The sequence below is a fragment of the Quercus robur genome, chromosome 9, assembly GCF_932294415.1.
Source record: "Quercus robur chromosome 9, dhQueRobu3.1, whole genome shotgun sequence".
NCBI lineage: Eukaryota > Viridiplantae > Streptophyta > Magnoliopsida > Fagales > Fagaceae > Quercus > Quercus robur.
This window is the reverse complement of record NC_065542.1, coordinates 17842758-17865190: the sequence shown is the minus strand read 5'-3', so window position 1 is coordinate 17865190 and position 22433 is coordinate 17842758. Positions and strand designations below refer to the sequence as shown.

At 38.4% G+C, this 22433-nt stretch overlaps 2 protein-coding genes across 2 annotated transcripts; both read left to right on the top strand.

Moving 5' to 3' along the window:
- The first annotated feature begins 19747 nt into the window (after positions 1-19747).
- Positions 19748-21031, top strand: LOC126700795 (protein FAR1-RELATED SEQUENCE 5-like). The gene is made up of 2 exons (XM_050398980.1): positions 19748-20296; positions 20687-21031. Exons 1-2 carry the CDS (start codon positions 19748-19750, stop codon positions 21029-21031), a joined length of 894 nt encoding a protein of 297 aa, XP_050254937.1.
- Positions 21032-21052: 21 nt separating this feature from the next.
- On the top strand, positions 21053-21976 carry LOC126700794 (protein FAR1-RELATED SEQUENCE 5-like). The gene is made up of 2 exons (XM_050398979.1): positions 21053-21755; positions 21957-21976. The coding sequence occupies exons 1-2, from the start codon at positions 21053-21055 to the stop codon at positions 21974-21976; spliced, it is 723 nt and encodes a 240-aa protein (XP_050254936.1).
- Positions 21977-22433: the final 457 nt, after the last annotated feature.

Below are 22433 nucleotides of genomic sequence, written 5' to 3'. Positions count from 1 at the left end.
CCTCCTTTCTTTTAGTCTAAGCATAAGGAGGACTCGTCAGTTACCCGCCCTATTCTGCTTGATGAACCAAAATCTGAGGTACGTCTCTTTTCTTCACTTCTCTTTTTTCTTTTTCGCACGTGTTCCCTCTGCTATGTTTCTTTTGTTTTGCTTCTCATTGTTAATAACTCCTTTGGCCTTCACATCAGTATTTGTATTCACCTTCTTCCCCCCCTTTTTTTAGGAGGAGTCTGAACCTCTATCCAAATATCGCCTTACTGCCGAGGAGATTTCCGCCTCCATGGGTGTACCCATGGAAGGCTTTTTCAATGGGGCCGATGTGGTATTCGCAACACCTGCTCCCTCTACTGCTACACATAAGGCTCCTGCCAAAGCTCCCATCCCTTCCGCCGAGCCGGTACCCAGAGAAGAGGGTACTCATACCGAAAGGGTTGGTGAGACTACACCTCTGCCTGCCGAGGCACTCGCTCCTCTAGAGAGAGCCATTTCTTCTACCGCTGTTCAAACCAAGACTGCTCCCTCTGTTCTGCCACTTGTTATCTCCACCAGTGACCCCTTTGCAGTTATCTCCCAAGCTGCAAAGGGCGGTGCTTCCCTTGTTGTTATTCATTTCTCCATTCCTGGTTCCGCTAATTGTGGTCCTGATACGGACTTATCCTCTGAGGGGTACGATGACATTCTTGATGATCCTGATGATGCGCCTATCTTGAAGAAGAGGATTTCTGATTCTGATGAAGAGGAGAGTGCTTCGCCCGAGCCTGCCTTCATGGGTATGTATCTTTCCTCCCTTTTTATTTTTTTATTTTTTATTTTATGTGTACTTGCGTTTCATTTGTTCGCCTATTTCCTTGCTTGCAGAGACTTTTGAGGGGCCAGGAATTGCAGCAGGCGTGGGAATTCCTGCTCTTGCCACACCAGTAGCCCCCATTCCTATCGCACCTTCAGCACCCTTTTCAGTCGTACCTACTGCTCCTGCTTCTGCTGCACCTACAGTACTTGTTTCCGCTACACCCGCAGCTCCCATTCCTGGTAGCTCCAGCAAGTTTCCTTTCCCTTTTATTATATTCTCTTTCTTTTTTTGTAAGTCTTCTCTTCCCAGACCATGGCTTCTCATTTTGCCTTGCGTTTTTTTTTTAGGTCCACTTCATATTGCCCCTTCTCAGTTTGAGGTGGGTAGCAGTTTCGCCTTCGTCCCGGATGATGCTGTAACCTTCTTTGCCCGCTTTGACCAGCCGGAGGTTAACGACCTTGACCTGGCAGACTTCTGGGCTTCTGGTCCTCCTTACGTGGATTTTTATGGCTTCCGAGTTCCCGAGGATTGTGTTTCTCAGTTGGTGATGATCTACAGCAGCTGTGGCAATTTTATGCAAGAATTCCGTCTTGGCCATTTTGCTAGGGAGCATTTCTTGAAGATGTTGGGATGCGTGCTGAACGACATTGAGCACAGCTTTATTGATTCTGTTTCTGCCGAAAGAATCCTGCAGTAAAGGGTTGTGATTCAGGAGCTTATCAGCGTGGGTTTTGCTGTGGAGTTTGTTCTCGATCACCTCCGTGAAGTTGCCCGAGCCCTTTTTATAAGGAGAGTTCAGCCAGTCATTGATGCTATAGACGCCCGTATCGAGCTTCTGAAGAAAAAGGTGGCATATTTGGAGGGTTGTCGCAAGCGCCTTCTTTCTGGCATTGTGGGCCCAGTCGTTTTGGAGACCAGACTCTCATTTTCGGACTCCATTGATGATGACGCAGTTCCCTTCCCTTTTCTTTGTTTTCCTGTTTTTGTTATGCCGCACAAAACACTTATATGTTTCTTATAGTATTTATTTGGCGTGTGTTTGCCACAGTTTAGGTTTGTAATCATGATACTACACCTTGCTACTTTTTTTTACTATTGCTATGACATGGTGCTAATACTTCGTACTTTTTCATTATATATTCATGAAAGCACGTTACAGTCTTTTTTTCTATGACATAATCACTTGAAGGAATAAAAAGCAGTGAAGGAAATATAAAAGTTTTTTTTTTTTTTTAACAAAAGAAAGGGACAACCACATAACTCTTTTCCCTAAGTATAATAACGTTTCAGCCATTTCCCATTGATGGGATCCATTAAGTCCCTACCATCCATTTGAGTTAGGCGATAATACCCACTTTGATGCGCTTCCCTTATCACAAGGGGTCCCTCCCACTTTGGTGCAAACTTAGATGGTCCTGCCAGGCCTCGCCTGACATAGTCTACTACCTTTAACACAAGTTGTCCTTCTGCAAACACTCTTTCCTTGGTCATCCTGCTGTAGGCTTCAGTCATCTTTTGTCTGTATCTTCGGCTGCGTTCCTGGGCCTCTTCTCTCTTTTCATCAAGCCCTTTTAAGTCCTCGCACCTTTCTGCCGTGAAGACTTCTTCCTTTTTTTCCTTTTCTCCTGGCTGCATGACCCTCAGGGATGGTGTCATTATTTCTGTCGGACACACTACCTCAGTTCCGTAGACTAAGGAAAAGGGTGAGAAGCCTGTGGCTGACTTTGGTGATTTTCTGTAAGCCCTGAGAGCATCTAGCAGGTGCGTCGCCCATCCTCTCGTATACTCTTGGCTCATTTTACTGATGATCTTTATGAGGGTTTTGTTTGTTGCCTCTGCTTGCCCATTCCCTTGAGGGTAATAAGGTGATAATCAGTGGTGCTTGACTTGGTAGAACTCTAGCATCTTTCTTACATCACTATTGACAAATGGTGTGCCATTGTCACTGATGATCCTGTGAGGCACCCAAACCTTACAATTATATTTTCTTTGATGAAATTTGCCACTACTCCTCCTGTGGCCTTACAGAGTGGCACTACTTCTGCCCACTTAGTAAAATACTTCGTAGCCACTAGTATCCATATGTATCCACGTGATGGTGGGTTGATTGGCTCTACTAAATCTAGCCCCTAAGTGTGGAAGAGCCATGGGGTGACCATGCTGTGTAAATCCTACGGATGGGTATGAATCAAGTTGGCTTATACCCGACAACTGTGGCACTTTTTTACAAATTCTGCCGCATCTCTTTTCATGGTTGGCCAGTAGTAGCCTATTTGCAGCAGGCATCTGTAAAGCTTTTTCTTCCCATGGTGTTCACCATATTCCCCTGAATGTACTTCCTTTATCATTTCTTTTGCTTCTTCAGGGCCCAAACACCTCAAAGGGTCTCCATCATATTCCTTTTTGAAAAGGACCATGTTATGCAAGAAGTAACGTGTTGCCAACCTCTTAAGCTTGTATCTTTCATTGTGCTTTTGTGGCAGGATGCCTTTTGTTAGGTACTGCATGAAAGGGCTTCTCCAAACCTCGTTGACGAATACAGCGTAACTTTCCTCCCTGTCAGCTGCAAGCTGGCAGGTCCCACACTGGGTTTGGACTTGATCTGCATCTTTACCCATACTTGGCCAATAGAAGCCTGACCTCTGAAGTCTGCGGTAAAGATTGACTTCTCCACAGGACCCGCAAGTCTTGTCGTGTATTTCTTTCAATTTTCTCTGGGCTTCTTCCTGCCCCACGCATCTGGATAAGACTTCACTTGGCATTCTGCGGTATAACTCCTCTCTTACCAAGGCATAGTCTTTTAGTATCTTTAATTCTGCTACATTGTCTCCCTTTATCAAGATTTCCTTTATGGGGATCTGCCAATCCCCTTCGCCCTGCTCCTCTCGGAACTTTTCCTTCAATACCTCAATGATGGATTCTTCCCTCTTGCTGACTTCTATCCTGGTGTTATTCCCTTTGAAGATTATTTGCGAACCTAGTGCGGCTAATGCGTTCGCAAACCAGTTTTCGTTTCTTAGAGCATGCTCTATTACGAAGGTTGAAAATTTTTCTTCCATCCTCTGGACCATTGCTCTGTATGGGCTAGGCTAGGCTCCTTTAAGGAAAAACTTCCCTTGGCCTGGAAGACAACCAAGTTCGAATCTCGCAATACCCTCAATTGTTTGACTCCCATTTCGAGAGCCGTGGCAAGCGGTTAGGTAGGCTTCGTACTTTGCCGTGTTGTTTGAACAGGGAAATTCTAGCTTAAATGACAGTGCCACTGCCTTGTCTTCTTCATGATACAAAACTACTCCCACCTTTCCAGAATGGGTAGTAGAAGACCCATCGAATTTCATTACCCATTGTTCTCTGACCTCTTCTGCCATGGCTACTTCCCCTGGAACTTCATCATCTAGTGGGAATTCTTCCTCTCTTGGAAACTGTGCCAATAGGTCTACTATAGCCTGACTTTTCACTGTCGTAGGTGTCCCCATTCTCAAGTCGTATTGTGATAACTGTAGCAACCACTGGGATATTCTATCGGAGAGGATCGGCTGTTGTAACAGAACTTTAATGGCATGAGACTTAGTCATCAGCCATACTTCGTAGGCTAAGAAATAGTGACGCAACCTCTGCGAAGCGTATACAATGGCCAGGCATGCTCTCTCTGCCCTTAGGTAACGAGTTTTTGCATCTTTTAAGGTGCAGCTGATGTAATATATTGGTTGGTTGACACCACCTCCATCTTCCTGAGTGATTAGTGCATCGATGGCATACGAGTTGGTGGCCAAATAAAGTAGCAGTGGTCTTTTGTGGATAGGGGCCTGCATCGTGGGGAGGTTCATCATTATCTGTTGTAGCCTCTTGAAGGCTGTCTGCTGCGCTTCCCCCCACTCAAAACTTTGCCCCTTCTTGAGCAACTTGGTGATGGTAGAGGTAATTGATGCCAATCCAGGGATGAATCTCTGGATATATGAGACTTTTCCTAAGAAGCTCTTCAACTCTTTTACTGTGGCTGGAGGTCTTATAATTGCTATGGCCGTGGCTTTGGTTGGATCCACGTCTATGCCCCTGCTGTGAACCAAGAAACCCAGGAATTTCCCAGAAGACACTCTGAATGCGCACTTGAGAGGATTCATTCTTAACTTAAAAGCTCTGCATCTTTCGAATACCCTTTTTAACACGCAAAAATGTTCTTCTCTCCTCCTTGATTTAACCGCTATGTCATCCACATAGTCTTCTAGCTCCTGGTGCATCATATTGTGAAATATGGCCGTCATTACTCGTTGATAAGTTGCGCCTGTATTTTTTAACCCGAAGGGCATCACAGTGTAGTAGAAATTGCCCATGGGTGTTTTGAAAGAAATTTTCTCTGCATCCTTAGGTGCCATTCTGATCTGATTGTATCCGCTGAAACCATCCATGAACGAAAACATGGCATTTCCTGCCACAGAATCTATTAGTAAATCTATGTTTGGCAATGGGAATTTGTCCTTTGGACAGGCTTTATTGAGATTTCTGAAATCTACACAACATCTTATCTGGCCGTTCTTCTTCTTCACTGGTACTATGTTGGATGGCCAGCGAGGGTGCTGAATAGGCTTGATGAATTCTGTGGCCAGCAACTTCTGCACCTCTTTGATTATCTGCCCTTCTATTTTTGTGTGAAATATCCTGACAGGCTGGGCCACCGGCTTGGCCCTTGGGTCTACATTTAATGTATGTGCAACTAGCCCGGAATCCAGTCCTAGCATTTCACTGTAGTCCTAAGCAAAAACGTCTCTGAATTCTTTCAACAACAGTATCAGTTCTGACTTCTCATTTTCTGTCAGGCTTGCATTAATTGAGATAGGTCTTGGTTCTCGTGAATCAGACCCTAAGTCAACTTCTTCCAATTCTTCCTCTACCACAACCTGTGTGTCCTATTTTGCCGCAACTTCCCTATCCTTCTCTTCTTCCTTTCCCAAACTTTCTTGAGCGACGCAACACGCCAAACCCTCGTGTTGCCCTTTTTGGGTGGGACCTACTTGCATCTCACTCGTGGGCCCCATGTGCCTTCATAACTTGTACACAATCCTACCGTCAAGGCCTCGGACCCTGATGCATTGAGGTGTTTCATCTGGCTCTGCGGCAGGCGCTTTTTTTCTTTTCTTCTTTCGCGCCAATAGCTCTCTTAGGTCGGGTTCTGGGTCACCTTGGACATCTTCCCACCTAGGCATGAAGGTACCTCGCGGCTTTGAAACAGAGTTTTCCCTAGACGGAGCCCATTGGTTGTAAAACATGGTTTCCACTAAGTGAGCTTTTGCTTGCTCGAATGGCGAGGGGTTTGCAGCTATGCATATCATCCTGCCATTCAATCTTCCTTTCACACATTGGTGGTAGATGGATGAAACTAGTCGGTGTTTGTGTAACCAGGGCCTTCCCAAGAGCACATGATAGGATACTTCCGTTCTGACCATATGGAAACGAGCTAAAGAAGCTATAGGATCTACTTTCAACCACAACTAAATATGGCTTGCGTTGTACTCACCTCTTCCGCTGAACCTTGTTACTTCCATCGCGCATCCTTGAATCTTTTTTTTTTTAAAATTCCTGCTGCTTGCAAGGTGCTCAACGGAATGAGGTTTACGGAAGCACCTGTATCTACCAAGGCCCTCTTGATGGGGATTTGATTTATGGATGTTGCTAAATAGAGAGGTCTTCTATGACCTGGGTGTCCCACTTCCATATCCTCACTGCTAAATGTGATTTCCGTCGATTCCTATAGGAGGGCTCTGTCTTCTAGCATTTTTGCTGACAAGCACTCCACCCCTGCCCTGGAGGCGATACTCACCAAAACCTCCGTGGCTATCTTTCTTTCCTTTGCTGTGAGTCCCAACTGGTCAAATAAATTTTTGAACTTGGCAATTTGCTGTAGAGTGGTAATCACCGCGGCAGGCAGGGCCAATTTTTCTTCATCGTCCTCTCTCGAGTTTGCGCATATTACCACTGCTGCTATACCCTTTGACTTGTGGTTCGAGAGTGGATTTCTTTGGACTTCCTGCTGGGTTAACTCCAATGTGCTTTCTTTAATCCTGCGGTGCACCAACCTACGAAGCGCCCAACATTCTGTGGTGGGATGTTGCACATAGTTGTGCAGGCGGCAGAAGCGAGGATCTCTTCTTTCTTCCTCTGTGGGCTCTCTGGAAACCTGGTTGGGTTTAAAGATTCCGTCCGCTATCCATTTGTTTAGTAGCACATCCAGCTCCTTAGGAGTACATGGTAAAGGTGGAGGCGTATCATACTCCCTTCCCTCTGTTTTCCTTCTCCGCTCTCCAGTGGACACCGCCATAGCCTGTGGGGCGTTTCTTTTGTCTAAACTGGGTTTTACATACTGAGCCGTCTTCCTAGCTTTCTGCAATAGCTATGCGAATTGGGAAATTTCTTGATTTTCCAGGACAGCTCTGAATTCCCGAATCATGTTGGTCATGCACATTTCTACTAAGGTCCTTTCTTCACAGTGGTCATAGCAGTCAAGTGCTATGTCCCTGAACTGCTTGATGTATTCCATCAAATCCTCGCCATTCCTTTGCTTGGTCACTTGCAGGGTTACAAGTGTTACCGTTTCCTCTCCATGGAAGTACTTAGTGCAAAATACATCCACCATGTCATCCTAAGTTGGGATCGATCCTGGTTTTAAGCCGATGTACCAGGTGTATGCATGGTCACACAGTGACTTTGAAAACTCTCACAGACATAAGTCTTCGTCTGCTGCGTAAGGGCCAAGGGTCTCAATAAATTTGCTCATGTGCTCAACTGCACTTCCCTTCCTGCCATCGTATTGTGCAAAGACCCTTGGCTCATACCTCTTGGGGTATGGTTTGCTGAGTACCTTTAGAGGGTAAGGAGGTCTTCGTTCGTAAAACCTCTCCTTTGGTGTTCTAGCTCTTTCTTGCTCCAGGAGAGCTGCTACTTCAGCCATAGTAATGAAGCGCTGTTCTGCGTTCCATGGGAGACCTCTTGCCAATGTCTCCTCTCTATCTGCCACATGCTTTGGGTCATGCTGGCTGCCTTTCTCCTTTATTTTGTCTGCTTTTAGTTGACGGATCTCTTCCATCATTTGTTGCTGTGAGTGCTGCAGTAATTGTAACACTTCAATAAAGGTGTTGACATTGTCCGTGGGGACTCTTGTCTGAGGTTGAGGATCAGCCCCCGTTCTGTTGGCACCTTCCGTTTGGTTAAGTTGCTGTTGGTGGGGCGTTGTTGGCCTGGATTCTGCTTGCGAGGGTACAACACTTAAATTCCGTGTCGTCCTGGACTTTGGTGGCATTGTTTGCGAGGGGCTCTGTTTTTATTTTTTATTTTTTACCCCTATCTGCTTCCCAACTCCCCAATGGAGTCGCCAATTATAAGGGGGTGGGCTGTGCTAGTGGTGTTGGGCTACCTTTTGCTGCACTAAATCCAAGTTTTCTGGATAAGAGAGTTGGGACAGGCCCAGTTTTAGCTTAAGTTAGTTCGACTTGTGTGCAAACTAGGCCAAGTCTGCCAGGGATGCGTTCACGGCAGGCGAAACTGTTTCAGACAAATCATGGTAGGCAAACATAATAATAATAAAATAAACATAAAATATCTAACCACTTAATAGGGAATTGACCAAATAGCCCTTAAAATCAATTACAACAGCAATACTAATTGTTTTCTTTTTTTACGGAAGAGAAAAAGCATAACAGAGGACATTAAATGTTAATACGCATGGGTTAGTCAGAATATTAGGGAAAATCGATAAAAAATCCAATCCGCAGGAGCAGAGCCACAAAGGGAAGAACGTTCCTTCTCAATGCGGTCAATCTCTCAGGAAAAAGTCCTGCCATGGAGATTAACCGTCCAAAAGGAAACGGGTTTGAGTGGTTTTTCTGCGTAGATACTCTCGAGGTTTTCACATAGGGCCGGATTTCATGAGGGAGAGAAGGGACCAATCTATCGGTGCATGCCCACCGCTCTAATTCTCACTATTCCTTTCTTTCTTCTCACTCATTTTCTTTGCTATCTCTTTTAAGTTTTCTATTTCTTAGTCACAGTTTTCGTTGTTCCTTTTCCCTTTTCTGTTCATGGCAAGCCCCTCCTTTTATAATGCCTGCCGTGTCCAGATTTTACTGTTTTAGCCCTTAACTCCCTTTGTCTGGTCTGCGTGTACTGGCCGACCATCACTATTCTGTCTATGTGTCACCCTCCCATCGCCAGACAAGGAAGAGTATTTTGTTTGCTAGTCTACCATGGCACCCTTTCTTGCTATAGTCTGGGTTATTTATCTCTCCCTATCCCTTATGGCATGCACTTAATTGTTCCAACTCAGCTTGCCTCTTTTGGGTAGTAAGCCATCCCAGCAGGACACCTCCCCGAAAGAGCCTGAGCCGGAACCTTTAAAATAGATTTTTCCCTTCTCCCCACCACCAAACCATGCCCTCTGAATCTGTGACGCCCCGATCTCACCATACTCTGTATTGGCTGGGTACAGGCTAGTGGTACCTGGGCCTTGCGCGTGCCTTCATTCCATATGTGTCCAAAACTTACCTGCTGTCTGTTCATCTGCCGTGGCCTGGAGGCTCGCCGTCCGTGTTCTTTGACCTCTTATGTGGGCTGCTTTTTGTTTTCCTGCTCCCCTTAGGAGTTGGGCTTTATTTGATGATGGGCCTTTCTTTGGCCCATTCCTTGGTTTCCCTTATTTCTTGCAATATCATTCTGTTATTCTTGCTGTAATGATTTAATCTTGTTGGGCCTCTTTTAGGCTAGCCGTTTATTCCTTCTCCTAGTGACTTGGCATGGTCACTGGTTTGCTTTTATTTATGGGCTCCTATGTCCCTTTTGGCTTTCCCTTGGGCATCCTTGGCCCGTTTGCTTTCTTTATGCTTCCTTGGCCCTTTTGCTAACTTTGCATTCCTATGGGCTTTTTACTAACTTCATTGGGCTTCCCCGGCCCAATAACCTTATTATCATCCTTAGGGTTTATGGGCCTGCCATAAATCTCTTACTTTCTTAGTTTGCATTATTTTCGGCTTGCGGTGGCCCTTTCTCGCTTTTCTACCTCATACACTGCCCATGGGATGCTATTTCCCTCTTTTCGGGCTTCTTCAAGCCCACTTGCCTCTTCAAGACCCATTTGTTTATTTCTTGGGCTTGTGATCCATTATTCCTGCCACTTGAGCCTAATGGTTTTGCTGTCTGCTTTGTTGCCCTGGTTATTGGGCTTTCTTTCTTTCCACTTGGATTCTCACAAATGGCCCTCAACAATTATTTACCCCTAACCTACAACAGAAATAATTGGACCTAAGCTTTAACCTAAATAGACCTTTTTCAAAAACATCTTCTTTTTTTGGCTAATGCGTTTGGTGCTCCCTTGTTATGGAGGTGGTATGTTTTGCACTAGTCTCATGAAACTATTGTCTCGCTGACATGTGGACCCCACACAATGGTCCTATGAGACTGGTGTTTACCAAAATTAATCCCTGTTGTAGGCCCAATGTTCAAACTTCTTTTGCAAAAATAATCTGACTTACTTACAACTAGTCGATATTCCGCGCGATGCGCAGTGCATCTTGATAAATTTTGTAAGAAATTATTTATGACCCATTGATTTTATAAATACTATCATTGTTAGTCACACTTGGGTTTTCTACTAAAACTAAATTCAAACTAAATACACTGGGGAGAAAATTCCTCTAATTCATGCAACCAAGAAATGTCACTAGATCATAGTGAAATTGTCACCTACAAACTTGTTGGTTCCTAGGTGTCTCTCTTGTATTATTTATGTTTTATATATCAATTAGCTATAAAAACTTCTAGAATTTCATGATACAACAATAGAAAAAAATAATGCCATAGTGATACAATAATATCACAATTTAACCTCCAAATTTTAATTGAACTAAAAGTAGCCAAAAATAGATCCTTACCAAGTATACGCATCATACAGAAAACCAAAAATATAAATTGGCACATAATATGAAAAAATAAGCCTAAATAAATTTCAAAGCTACATAAGTAAATCCATATACATAACATCTAAACAAAATATTTAAGACGAACGTAATATTTTGAAAATTAACCTACTTCTCAGAAAGAAAAATAAAGATATTGTGAGAAAATTATGGAAGTTTAATTTTTAAGTCCATTGGAAATGGGGATTTATGTTGGACAAATGTGGAGACAAAATAATATTTGCCCAATTCATTGAATTCGACTCTTGTAATTTTGCATTGAAGTTAGTTTTATACAGAAAATTGAAAAGTTTTTTTGATTCCTACATTTCCCACGACTTTTTAGATCCATCCATATCAAGGCAAAGCATGTAAAGTTATATATGTATACAAATTCTTTGAATTATATTCCTACATTTCCCATGACTTTTTAAATTCATCCGTATTAATTCAAAGCATGTAAAGTAATAATGTATACAAATTCTTTGATTTTTATTAATACATTGAAATAAATGCATTTGCCATTACTTAATAGTTTGACATAAATGCTAAATTTAGATGAGATGAAAGCTTAAATGAGAAGGATGTCGTACAATGTGCCACTTGGCAAAACCTCATGCTTTCTCACATGAAGTGTCTGCTTTTATATATATTGAATGAATTGATGTGGAGACAAATAATATTTGCCCAATAAATTGAATTTGACTCTTGCAATTTTGCATTGAAATTAGTCTTATGCAGAAAATTGAAAAGTTTTTTTGATTCCTACATTTCCCATGACTTTTTAGATCCATCTTGCAAGGTTGAATTTAATTAACCATGTGTTGGCTTTATTCCGTGCCAAATTTGCTTATAATTCAACATGTAGAAACTCTGTATTTAGGTGGGAATAATGTAAGGGTTGTATGTGAGAGAGTGTGAAGAAACTCAAGATGTGTGCATTCAAAGGAGTCTCGCGACTGGATCTCGCGAATGGCAAGTCACCAAAGTGGCACACATGTGAAGCATGCAGGGAGCTGAAGGGTCACGACAGCTGAGCACTATAGGACGAAAAGTACAGTCTGGCCTGGAAGTTATCTTGCGACTCAAACTCATGACTTATTCCAGTCGTGAGGCCAAGTTGCTAGAATGCCCTATTTGGATGAAAACTAACTTTCCACGTTCCTCACATACCCTACTGTAAATACCCTTATTCCCATGAAATGTAAGTGTGGCTATTCAGAAAGAAAAACCCTAAGAGAGGTTTCTACAACACACCCACCTCATTAGAGAGAGAGCTACTCATTCTTAGAGAGAAATCTTTGTAGTCTCTTCTCATTTCCTCTCCCATTGTTATACCCATTGAGAGAAAATTTGTACCTAAATACTACCCACACCCATTTAGAGTGTTGAGTGTTTTTGGAGCTTTGGGAAGCATTGGAAGATGCTAAGGATGGTGGATGCAATATAGAGCTTATTGCGGAATCCGATAAGATAGAGAAGACAAGGTTCGACGTAACCTAGTTGGAGCAAGAAGCGGGTAGATTAGGCTTGGAGGGTCTATTAATATTCATGTATCCCAACTGATTTTCTAGTGGATCATTTATCGCTTGGAGGGCAGTGGAGAGGTTTTTCACAGAGTTCTTCGATTTCCTCTTCGATAACACATCGCCGTGTTATCTTTGTGTTTGTATCTCTCTTCCCTTACTCTTTACCTTTTAATTATTGCTGTGTTTGTGATTAATTTTGGTTTATAGTGTTTTACCTATTTGGGTTCAGCTTATATTCATCTTTCCGCACATATATTTTTTGCGTATAAGCTTGTGTTGGTAATTTTGATATTAAGGGTCTAAACGTTCATTGGTGTTTTATACGCTAATTGAACTTTCATTTGGTATCAGAGCAAATAACTTGTTGTGGTTTTAATACCTAAGTGTGATCCTTGACCCTGTGTGTTTATTTGCCATGTATAGTGCTTTGTATGCTTCTATGCATGTTTTAGTTGATGATGAATGTAGCATGCCACGTGTTTGTGAAAATGCCTCTATGAGTGTTAATCCTCATAATTGTGATGACATGTTACATGAGTCTTTGGGTGTTGTTGATATTCCTAATATCAAACTCTTGAAGAAAAAGTTTGAGCGAGTTATTTTGTGAAAATGATGATTTGATTGCTAAGCTTAATGAATCCAACAAATTGGTTGATAAATATAAGAAACTTGCTGAAAATTCTCTTGAAAAGCTAAAAGAGTTTGAACATTTAAACATGGACTTGGATGCTAAACTTGTTTTGTCTAACAAATTTGTTGATGAGCTAAAATGTGAAAAGGTGGAAACCACATTTTCGTCCTTACATTTTCAGGCAATTCCTACTTTGGTCCCTAAATTATATTTTCATCGCTTTTAGTCTCTGAAATAAAAAAAACAATCTAGTTTTTGTCCCTACTGTCATCTCACAAACGGAAATAGTCTACGTGGCAAACGGAGTGCATCGCTGACACACTAAATGCTGACGTCAGCATTAAAATAATAATATAATATTTTATTTAGCATTTTATAAATGCCACGTCATCTTTTAAAAACCAAAAAAATTAATTTCTGAATTTTAACTAAATGAAAAAAAAAAAGGAAAAAATAGAAATAAAAACCAAAAATCATATAAATTGAGATTTAGCTTTATCTTGAGGAAGAACAAACAAGAACAAAAACCTAGAAAATTCAAAACCCAAAAACATCTAGTCAAATCAAACGATGTCGCTAGGAGGCCGCTAAACAAGAGGCCCAAGAAAGCTAATGGTTCTTGTTCTTTCTCGATTTCGGCAACCTCCACATTGATGGAGGCTCAGGAGTTTGGAGAGATGATGGAGCACATCGATGAGGTCAATTTTGCTCTCGATGGCCTTAGGAAACCCCAGCTCGTGCAGATTAAAAGGGCTAGGTTGTTGTCCTTGTTGTCCATTTGTGCCACTATATAGCAAAGACACCTCTTGCAGACTCAAGGGTATGTTCATTTCGAGGTTTTCTGTAATGGATTTTCTTTAAATTTTCAATTTTGAATCTGTGTAATGGCTTTTCAGTTAAAATTTGATTTTTTTTTTATTTTTTTTTATTTGGGGTTTGGAAATGTGGATGTGATTTTTTGAATTTGAATGTGGGGCTTTGCTGATTTTGAATTTTGGGATTAGAGAGTTTGTTGGGTTCTTGAATTTGAAGTTTAGGGTGCGTGCGATTTTGGGTAATTCTTGATGGAGTATGAGGTTACTGTGAATCTTGTAGTGGGTTTTGAATTAAAATGTGAAATTTTGATATTATTTATATTGTTGGGGTTTGGAATTTCCATGCGGGGTTCTGGTAATTTTAAATTTTGGGGTTAGGGAGTTTGTTGGGTTCTTGAATTCGAATCATGGGATGTATGCGTTTTGGGTAATTCTTGTTGAATTAGTTTTTAATGAATCTGTGTAATGGGTCTGGTTTTTGGGAAGGTGGAAGGGTTTTTTAAATTTATGTTATATTCTTGTTGAGTTGTGACTTGTCGGTTTCCAGTGAATTTGTGTAATGGGTTTTGAATTTTCTGGGTATTTGTTCTTGTTTGTTCTTCCTCAAGATAAAGTTAGATCTCAATTTATATGATTTTTGGTTTTTATTTCTCTTTTTTCCTTTTTTTTTTACCATTTATTTAAAATTCAGAAATTAATTTTTTGTTTTTAAAAGATGATGTGGCATTTTTAAAATGCTAAATAAAATGTTATATTATTATTTTAATACTGACGTCAGCATTTAGTGTGTTAGTGATGCACTCCGTTTGCCATGTAGACTATTTCTGTTTGTGAGATGACGATAGGGACAAAAATAAGATCGTTTTTTTTTTTTATTTCAGGGACTAAAAGCGGTGAAAATAAAATTTAGGGACCAAAGTGGGAATCACCTGAAAATGTAGGGATAAAAATATGATTTTCACCAATGTGAAAATGAATCTCTTAAGATGCATGCCAAGTGTTTGATTGCCGAACCTATTGCTAAAAAGGATGAAAATATTTGTTGCAATCATATTGTGGTACCCGATTTTGTGCATAATTTGTGTTCTACCTCTAAAGGCAAATCGGTGTACATTCTTTCATATAAAAGTAATCAAAAGGTGGAGAGAAAGACTCTTAAGTTAAAGCCTCCGTTTAGTTCTGAACCTAAGGTTTTGGATGGATCTAAGTTTGTTTCAATTTGTCACCATTGTGGTGTGATTGATCATATAAGACCTCAATGTCATAAGTTGAAAAGAGAACAAAACCTTGTTGTTAGATCCATTCCCAAAAAGCCTAGTGGGCTTAAATACATTGTTTGTCACCATTGTGGTGCCTTTGGTCATTTAAGACCTTAATACTCTAAGTTTCATGCTCTCAAAAGAATTAAAAGAAAAGATAAACTTGAGTTTCTTGGAAACTGTACTAAAAAGAGTAAACTGGATTTGAGTGAAAATAGCATGTTTTTAAAGAAAGTGTTTAATGCTCTTAACTCCTTGTCTATATGCATCTCCGGTTCTTATTCTTCCAACTCTCGTCTCACTTCTCATGAAACACTCACTCTAAACAATCGTTGTGTTTGGATAAGGAAGGGTTCCTATGATTGAGCTTTTACTTTTTTGATCCTTGATCTAATTCTTTTAATCTTTGTAAGACCCTTCATGCATTGAATGTCATATCTTCATGCATTTTGTGCATCTTGCATTTCTTTATATGCATTGTTTTGTTTTTTTACCTTACTTTTATGTTTTAGTTTTATATGAGTAAAAATTCCAAAACCACATAAAAAGTGAAATATTCAAAAAATTTGATTGTATATGTTTGAGCACATATCACATGTGTGTTTGGCCTAATACCTTCGTACAAATGGTTTTGTGCATTTATGAGCTTAGCTTGTTATGTATGCACATCTATCTTTGTGGGAAAAATTTTGACATCTATGTGTAATTGTTATAAATTGATCTTCAAACTTGTCATAAATAATTAGTCAATAGTTTTGTTGATCTTGATACATGTGTAAACTTCTGCCTATATTTCTTCACTCATTTTTTGCTTAAAGAGCTCAACAAATGTTAAATCTCAAAAAGAGATAATGAGTTGTAAAAGCTGTTGCACATACTAGTATTCGACTAGGAAAAAGGGAAAGTGACTTGTAATGAAAATATATGGTGCCCAAAAGCCAAAGGCTTGTTCATCAAATTAAAATATCAAAAATTTCAGGCATCAATCTCAAAAAGAGATGTAAAGATAAAAAATGATCAAATGTTATGAATTGTAAAGAAGCCAAATGAAAAGCTTCAAAGATATGTAATCATTTTCTTGTGGGAGGTCATATATGTTCATTTCTATAATTGAGGTAGATTGCTTGACTTAGTATTAGTTGTGTATGACTTGATTGAATTAATCATTGAAACTTCACTCTAGACTAAGGACTATTCCACATTTGATATACACACACAACACATGCCTAATGTTCAATGAATGCCTTATTCATTTGTTCGATTGTACTTGTTTAAATGTGATGTGTGTGTTCTCAACTATATATGGATCAATTCAAAAATATTTTTGATCATTTTATATGTATTTGGAAGTGATTTTTATCACTCTTTGCATTCATGTTTAGTGTTTACTTTGTTTTTCATTGTTTAAACATGTTCTGTGTTGAAAAACAGGTGTCAGAATTTTTGGCTACTCGATCTGGCTACTCTTATGAGTAGCGAGTTTTGGCTACTCATTTTGGCGACTCGCCCAATCATGAAACCCCAGTCATGAGTTCATCTAGAAGTTTTCACGACTCACTCGCGACTTGCAAAAAATTTTTGCGACTCGCTAGTCGCAAAACTCCAGAAACAACTTTTTAAAGTGTTTTTCGTGGGAAACATATTTTAAACCTTTCTCATCCTCTCTTAAACCTCTCTTTCAATATTTTTACATCAAAACCCAATCAATTTGAATGGTTTTTCATTCCATTAACATTTCTAAAGTAATTTTAAACTCTTTTCATTGATTTGGATCCTTAGATTATGTTTTGAAGAGTTTTGTACTCTTGGTTGGGATTTTCATCATAGGGGTTGGGGAAACTTAAATTTTTGTCAATTTTTTGTATGGAATTGGTTTTTTTTATGATTTTCTTTGGATGTTGGGCCCTTATGGCAAAAAGAACATGTATTAAGGGTAGATTTCATGATATTCATGCATTGTTTTACATTGTTGTTCATAGTGTGCACATTAGGTGTTTGATGAAATGCCTCTTAAGCATTTTCTCGCTTGTTTGGACTCTGATGAGTACCAAATTTTGGGGTTTCTCATGTTTCCTCATTAGAAACATGTTTGGTTCATTGGTTGTGTATTTAACACATCTTGCCCCACATGTGCACTTTCCATACTTTGATCATGCATTGCACATAGCCATCTCTTACACACACTTTTGTTACCCTTGTCATGCATTGGTCTATACCTTGTTTCTTCATCTTAGCATATCATGTGTACCTTATGCTTTGTAGCATTTTGTTTTGTCTTAGGTTTGAGCTTCATTTTTTTATTCATCTTACACTCCTTATGCATCATTATCATTGTTCGTACCTTCATATCTTGTCCTCATTTCTCCTTGACCCTTTGTCTATTCGTGACGAAAAGGGGGAGAGTATACTCTAGAGAGTATAACGGAGAGTTTTGTCATTTCTAAATGACTCTTGTGCACATCCTTAAAGGGAAAATTCTATCTCATGCATATTCGTAGGGGGAGAGATTACCATAGGGGAGATGCATATACCAAGGGGGAGAAGACTTTGATTATAAGAAAACTTTGTTTTATTTGTTTTTTTTTAATTTTTTTTTATTTACCTTTATTTTGTAGCTTAGTACTTTTAGTTAATATTTTGCATGTTCTTTAGTACATCACTTTGTGCCTTTGTTGGATTTTGTATCCTTGATGCAATTTAAACCTAATGCTTTTTGCTTTAGTGTTCTTGCATCGGTTGAGTGTTGGACATGCATAAATCCTTATGCTATTATGCTTCATTGAATGCATGTTCGAATGATCATTTGCTTTGGTATGTGATCATTGTAATCAAATCTTTATGACTGTTTTGGTGTATGATCAAGTTGCTCATATGTTTCACATCATGTTTACTTGATCGCAATTTACTTGTTAAATTATACTTATCTTTTTATTACTTGCTTTACCTTGAAGGTCTAATGTGTTTTGTGCAAGTGTTTCAAGTTACATGCATATATGTTCCAAGTGCATCATAGCTTCTAGATTTAGGTGTAAGTGAGTTTTGCCATTATTCCTAAACTCATGTTTAAGTCTAAAGTCTGTTTTAGGGTGTTTTGTCACGAAATAACCAAAGGGGGAAATTGTAAAGTTGAATTTAATCAACCATGTGTAAGCTTTATTCCGTGTCAAATTTTCTTGTAATTTAGCATGTAGAAAATTCTGTATTTAGGTGGGAATAATATAAGGGACAAAGTTTAGTTACAAAACCATTTGTAGCCTAAGGCTACAAATTGCTCTAATAAATTGACATGTGTAAAAAATGGTATCTGCATTGTACATGATTACTTAAGTAAACTTAACCAACTAACTCTAGTTAACTACACCGCCTATTAAAAAAATAAAAAATAAAAACTAAAAAACTAAAATAGATACGTACTCTCTCTCTCTCTCTCTCTCTCTCTCTCTCTCTCTCTCTCTCTCTCTCTCTCTCTCTCTCTCTCTCTCTCTCTCTCTCTCTCTCTCTGCAGCTTCTCTCCAAACCTAGAAACCAAATCCCTCTCACCACTGGTCACCCCCTAATCTCCATCTACCGTTACCACGTGAGTCTCTCTCTCTTTCTATTATTCCGTTCTGCATTTATTTTTCAATGCCCAACAACTGTTTGAAACAATGTCTAAATCAATATGTTTTTATTTTTCACCGTTGTTATTGATTGAAAACCTTTTCAAAGGTGATTATGACATATTTTAATGGATATTAAAGGTTTTGATTGGTTTAATGGATATTGTATTATTGTTGTAGAATGGGTCGTATAGTGGCTTCAAGGGTGCAGAAACTAAATTAATATATGACTTTGGGAAGAAACTAAAATCATACGTGCTGAACTTTTAATTGATAAATATTGCTAGCATTGAAAACTGAAGCCTCAATGATGATTTGTTATTTTGTATACATAACGAGGAAGTATTAATTGCAATTTAACATCTTATTACTTGTAAGGATTAAATGATTCAACTATTAGCAAGAACTTGACATTAGAACATTTTGCAAATCTGGTATTTGGATAACCTTGATTCCTTAAAAAACTAAAGAGGATTTGCTAGCTGTAGTTTATAAGTTACCAAATCTTATTTAATTTACTTATAAAAAAATGAAATTGTGTATTTCTTCTTCTCTAATATGTAATAGTGCTGCTATTTGCTGTCTTGTACATTGGTTTTGTTGTAGTTTTTGAGATACTAAATTTAGCTGAGTTGTAGAAATTATATTCCTTTTTCATTTAAATTTGAATTTATCTTTGATTCATCTAAAAAAGTTTGTTTTTCTTGTTCATATTGACTTGATTTTAAAAAATATAAGCAACTGAGGGTAAGTAAACTTTATAGGCTTCTAGACTTAGACATTCTAAAACTGTAATGTTTTTAAGTAATTCATTGAGAGTATTCTTTAATGGGTCCAGAATATTGGAATACTACTTTTTTAATATTGTTTATAAAATTTTTCCTTTTTTTGATTTGATTTTGAATATGTTGTTTGACTATAGATGATGGATACTAGTCAAATCATTTTATTGGAAGATGAATTGAATGGTTTCATAGCTGATCAACAAGATAAGGCTCAAGTAGAATCTACTCATGGAAGCCCAAACAAATCAAATACTCCAAGTAAATATAGCAAAGAAATTGTAGAAGTTCCAGAAATTGTGTTGGAAGATGAATTCATTGGTTGGATACCTAATCAACAAGAGAAGGCTAAAGTAGAAATTACTCTTGGAAGTCCAAACAAATGAAATACTCCAACAATTGGCATGAAATTTGATTGTGATGATAGTGCATATGAATTTTACAAAGACTATGCTCACCAAATCGGCTTTAGTGTACAGAAACATTCTGTAAAGCGAGGAAATGTGGGGCAAATTATAAGGAGAACATTTAGTTGCTCAAAAGAGGGTGAACGAGTTTTTGACAAACGTCGCGAAAATGCATCTTATCGTCATCCAATTTCACGAACAGGTTGTTTAGCACAGATGACTTGTCATCTTCAAAAGGATGGTATGTTACATGTTGTTTCTTTTCACGACCAGCATAATCATAAGTTTGCTCATTCTCCAATGAAACATATGTTAAGATCGAAGAGAAAAATTTCACTTGCTCAAAAAGCCATTGCAAATGATGCAGAGAGGTCTGGAATATCAATAAAACAAACCATTGAATTATTGAGCATGCAAGCTGGGGGTCATGAAAATCTTGGGTTTATGGATGTTGACTATAAGAATCATGTACATAATGAGAGAAGGATGGCTTTGAGAAAAGGAGATGGACCTGCAATGATGGAGTACTTTCATAAGATGCAATTGGCAAATCCATCTTATTTTTATTCAATATAAGTTGATGATGATGGTCCAATCATGAACATTTTTTGGGTTGATGCTAGATCAATAGTTGATTATGGGAACTTTGGAGATATTATTTGTTTTAACACAACTTATCGAACAAATAGATATGATTGTCCCTTTGCTCCATTCGTTGGGGTTAATCATCACAAACAATCAATTATCTTTGGGATAGCTTTACTTCATGATGAGACTATAGAGTCATTTAAATGGTTGTTTGAAACTTTTTTAACTGCAATGTCAAGAAAACAGCCAAGAACTATACTTACAGATCAATCTGCTAAAATGGCTAAAGCAATAATAGAGGTATTTCCTAAATCTAATCATCGTTTGTGTGTATGGCATATTTATCAGAATGCTGCTAAGAATCTACATCATGTATTTCATTCATTTAAGCAATTTGCAAAAGATTTTAGTGATTGTTTATATGAGTATGAAGATGAAGATGAATGGCTTGTTTCATGGGATTGTATGCTTAAGGAATATGGTCTTACTGATAATAAATGGTTGCGTAGCATATTTGATGTGAAAGAAAAATGGGCTATTGTATATGGTCGACACATGTTCACTACCAATATGAAAAGCACCCAACGTAGTGAGTCAATAAACAATGTGTTGAAGAAATATTTGAAACCAAAACATGATTTTGTGCGCTTTTCAGGACATTACTCTAGAGTTTTGGTTGATAAGAGACGTTAAGAACTACAGGCAGAGTTCAAAATGAGGCAAACAAAACCGATTTTACAGTCTAATGTAGAGATATTGAGACATGTTGTAGAGCTATACTCCCCAGAAATGTTTCAAATGTTTCAAGTTGAATATATGAAAATTGCTGATTGTACTATTTACAAGGCTAATAAATCTGATACTATCATAGAATACAAGGTCAAATATAGTCAAAGAATTCAAGAGCACCTAGTTAAATATGAAGCCTCAACTACTTTGGTGGAATGCAGCTGCAAGAAGTTCAACTTTGTAGGAATTTTGTGTGCCCATGCTTTGAAATTTCTTGAACATAAAAATGTTAAGAGACTTCCCGTTCATTATGTATTGAAAAGATGGACGCAAGATGCAAAGACTGGTTCTATCAAGGACTATCATGGCATTGATATTAAAGGTAATGCTCAAGAGTCAATAGGAAAACGCTACTCTTATTTGAGTCACAATGCTCGTGAAATTTCTACACTTACAGTAGAGAATGAGATAATGTATGAACATACCAAAGAATGTTTTGAAAAATTAATAAAGGAATTGCAAGAGATTAGAAAAAAATGTCATTCGAATAATATGGAAAGTTGCATAAAGATCCATGGTGATGTTACTACAGATGTTTTACAAAGTGATAGCATATGTAGGATTAAAAACAAACCTACTGTTGGGCGTCCAAAGAGAAGGTTGAAATCTGCATTAGAGAAGAAAAATGGTAAATCTCGAAGTAAAACAACAAATGCTAAAAAACATGCTAGTGGCTTACAAAAAAAAAAGATTGTAATGCGAGACAAGTTGAATCACTTGGAAGCCTAAATAAAGTAAGATATGTTACATTCCACTATAATTTGTCAATCTTGTTGGCACATAAATTTGTTTACAGTCTGTGACAATTATTCTTTGCTATTATTTATAGGTTTCAATAGCTACTTCTGATGTTATCCAAGAAGAGCATCATATTGGCAAAAGCACTAAATAAACTGGAGTTAGGGTGCAAGAATTTTGGGTGGAGATTGAAGACTATGCAAGTTTATTTGTTAGAGATTGAAAACTATTTATTTTTGTTAGACCATTGGCAGATTGAAGACTGTTTTTTATTGTTAGACCATTGGCAAACTGTTAATCTTTAGACCGTTGGCAGATTAAAGTTGGTTTTTTAGAACCATTGGCAAATTGTTAACTTTTTATTATTTTTTTATTGTTAGACCATTGGCAGATTGAAGCTGGTTTTTTTATTGTCAAACCATTGGTAGATTGATGACTATTTCTTACTATTGTACCACTTGAAATGCATTAAGTTATTGTTTGATATAAAGTTTATAGAGAGAAAAAGTTAAGTATATTTACAGTTTAGGCTGAATTTATTTTGGCTATTGTGTGAGATAAAGTATGT

Excerpts from the sequence above, each read along its gene's own strand:
- LOC126700795 (XM_050398980.1), top strand. The coding sequence starts at position 19,748 with ATGAAATTTGATTGTGATGATAGTGCATATGAATTTTACAAAGACTAT. Across the intron at positions 20,297-20,686 it reads ACTTTCATAAGATGCAATTG|AATGCTGCTAAGAATCTACA; the intron begins GCAAATCCATCT and ends CATATTTATCAG.
- LOC126700794 (XM_050398979.1), top strand. The coding sequence starts at position 21,053 with ATGAGGCAAACAAAACCGATTTTACAGTCTAATGTAGAGATATTGAGA. Across the intron at positions 21,756-21,956 it reads TGCATTAGAGAAGAAAAATG|GTTTCAATAGCTACTTCTGA; the intron begins GTAAATCTCGAA and ends TATTATTTATAG.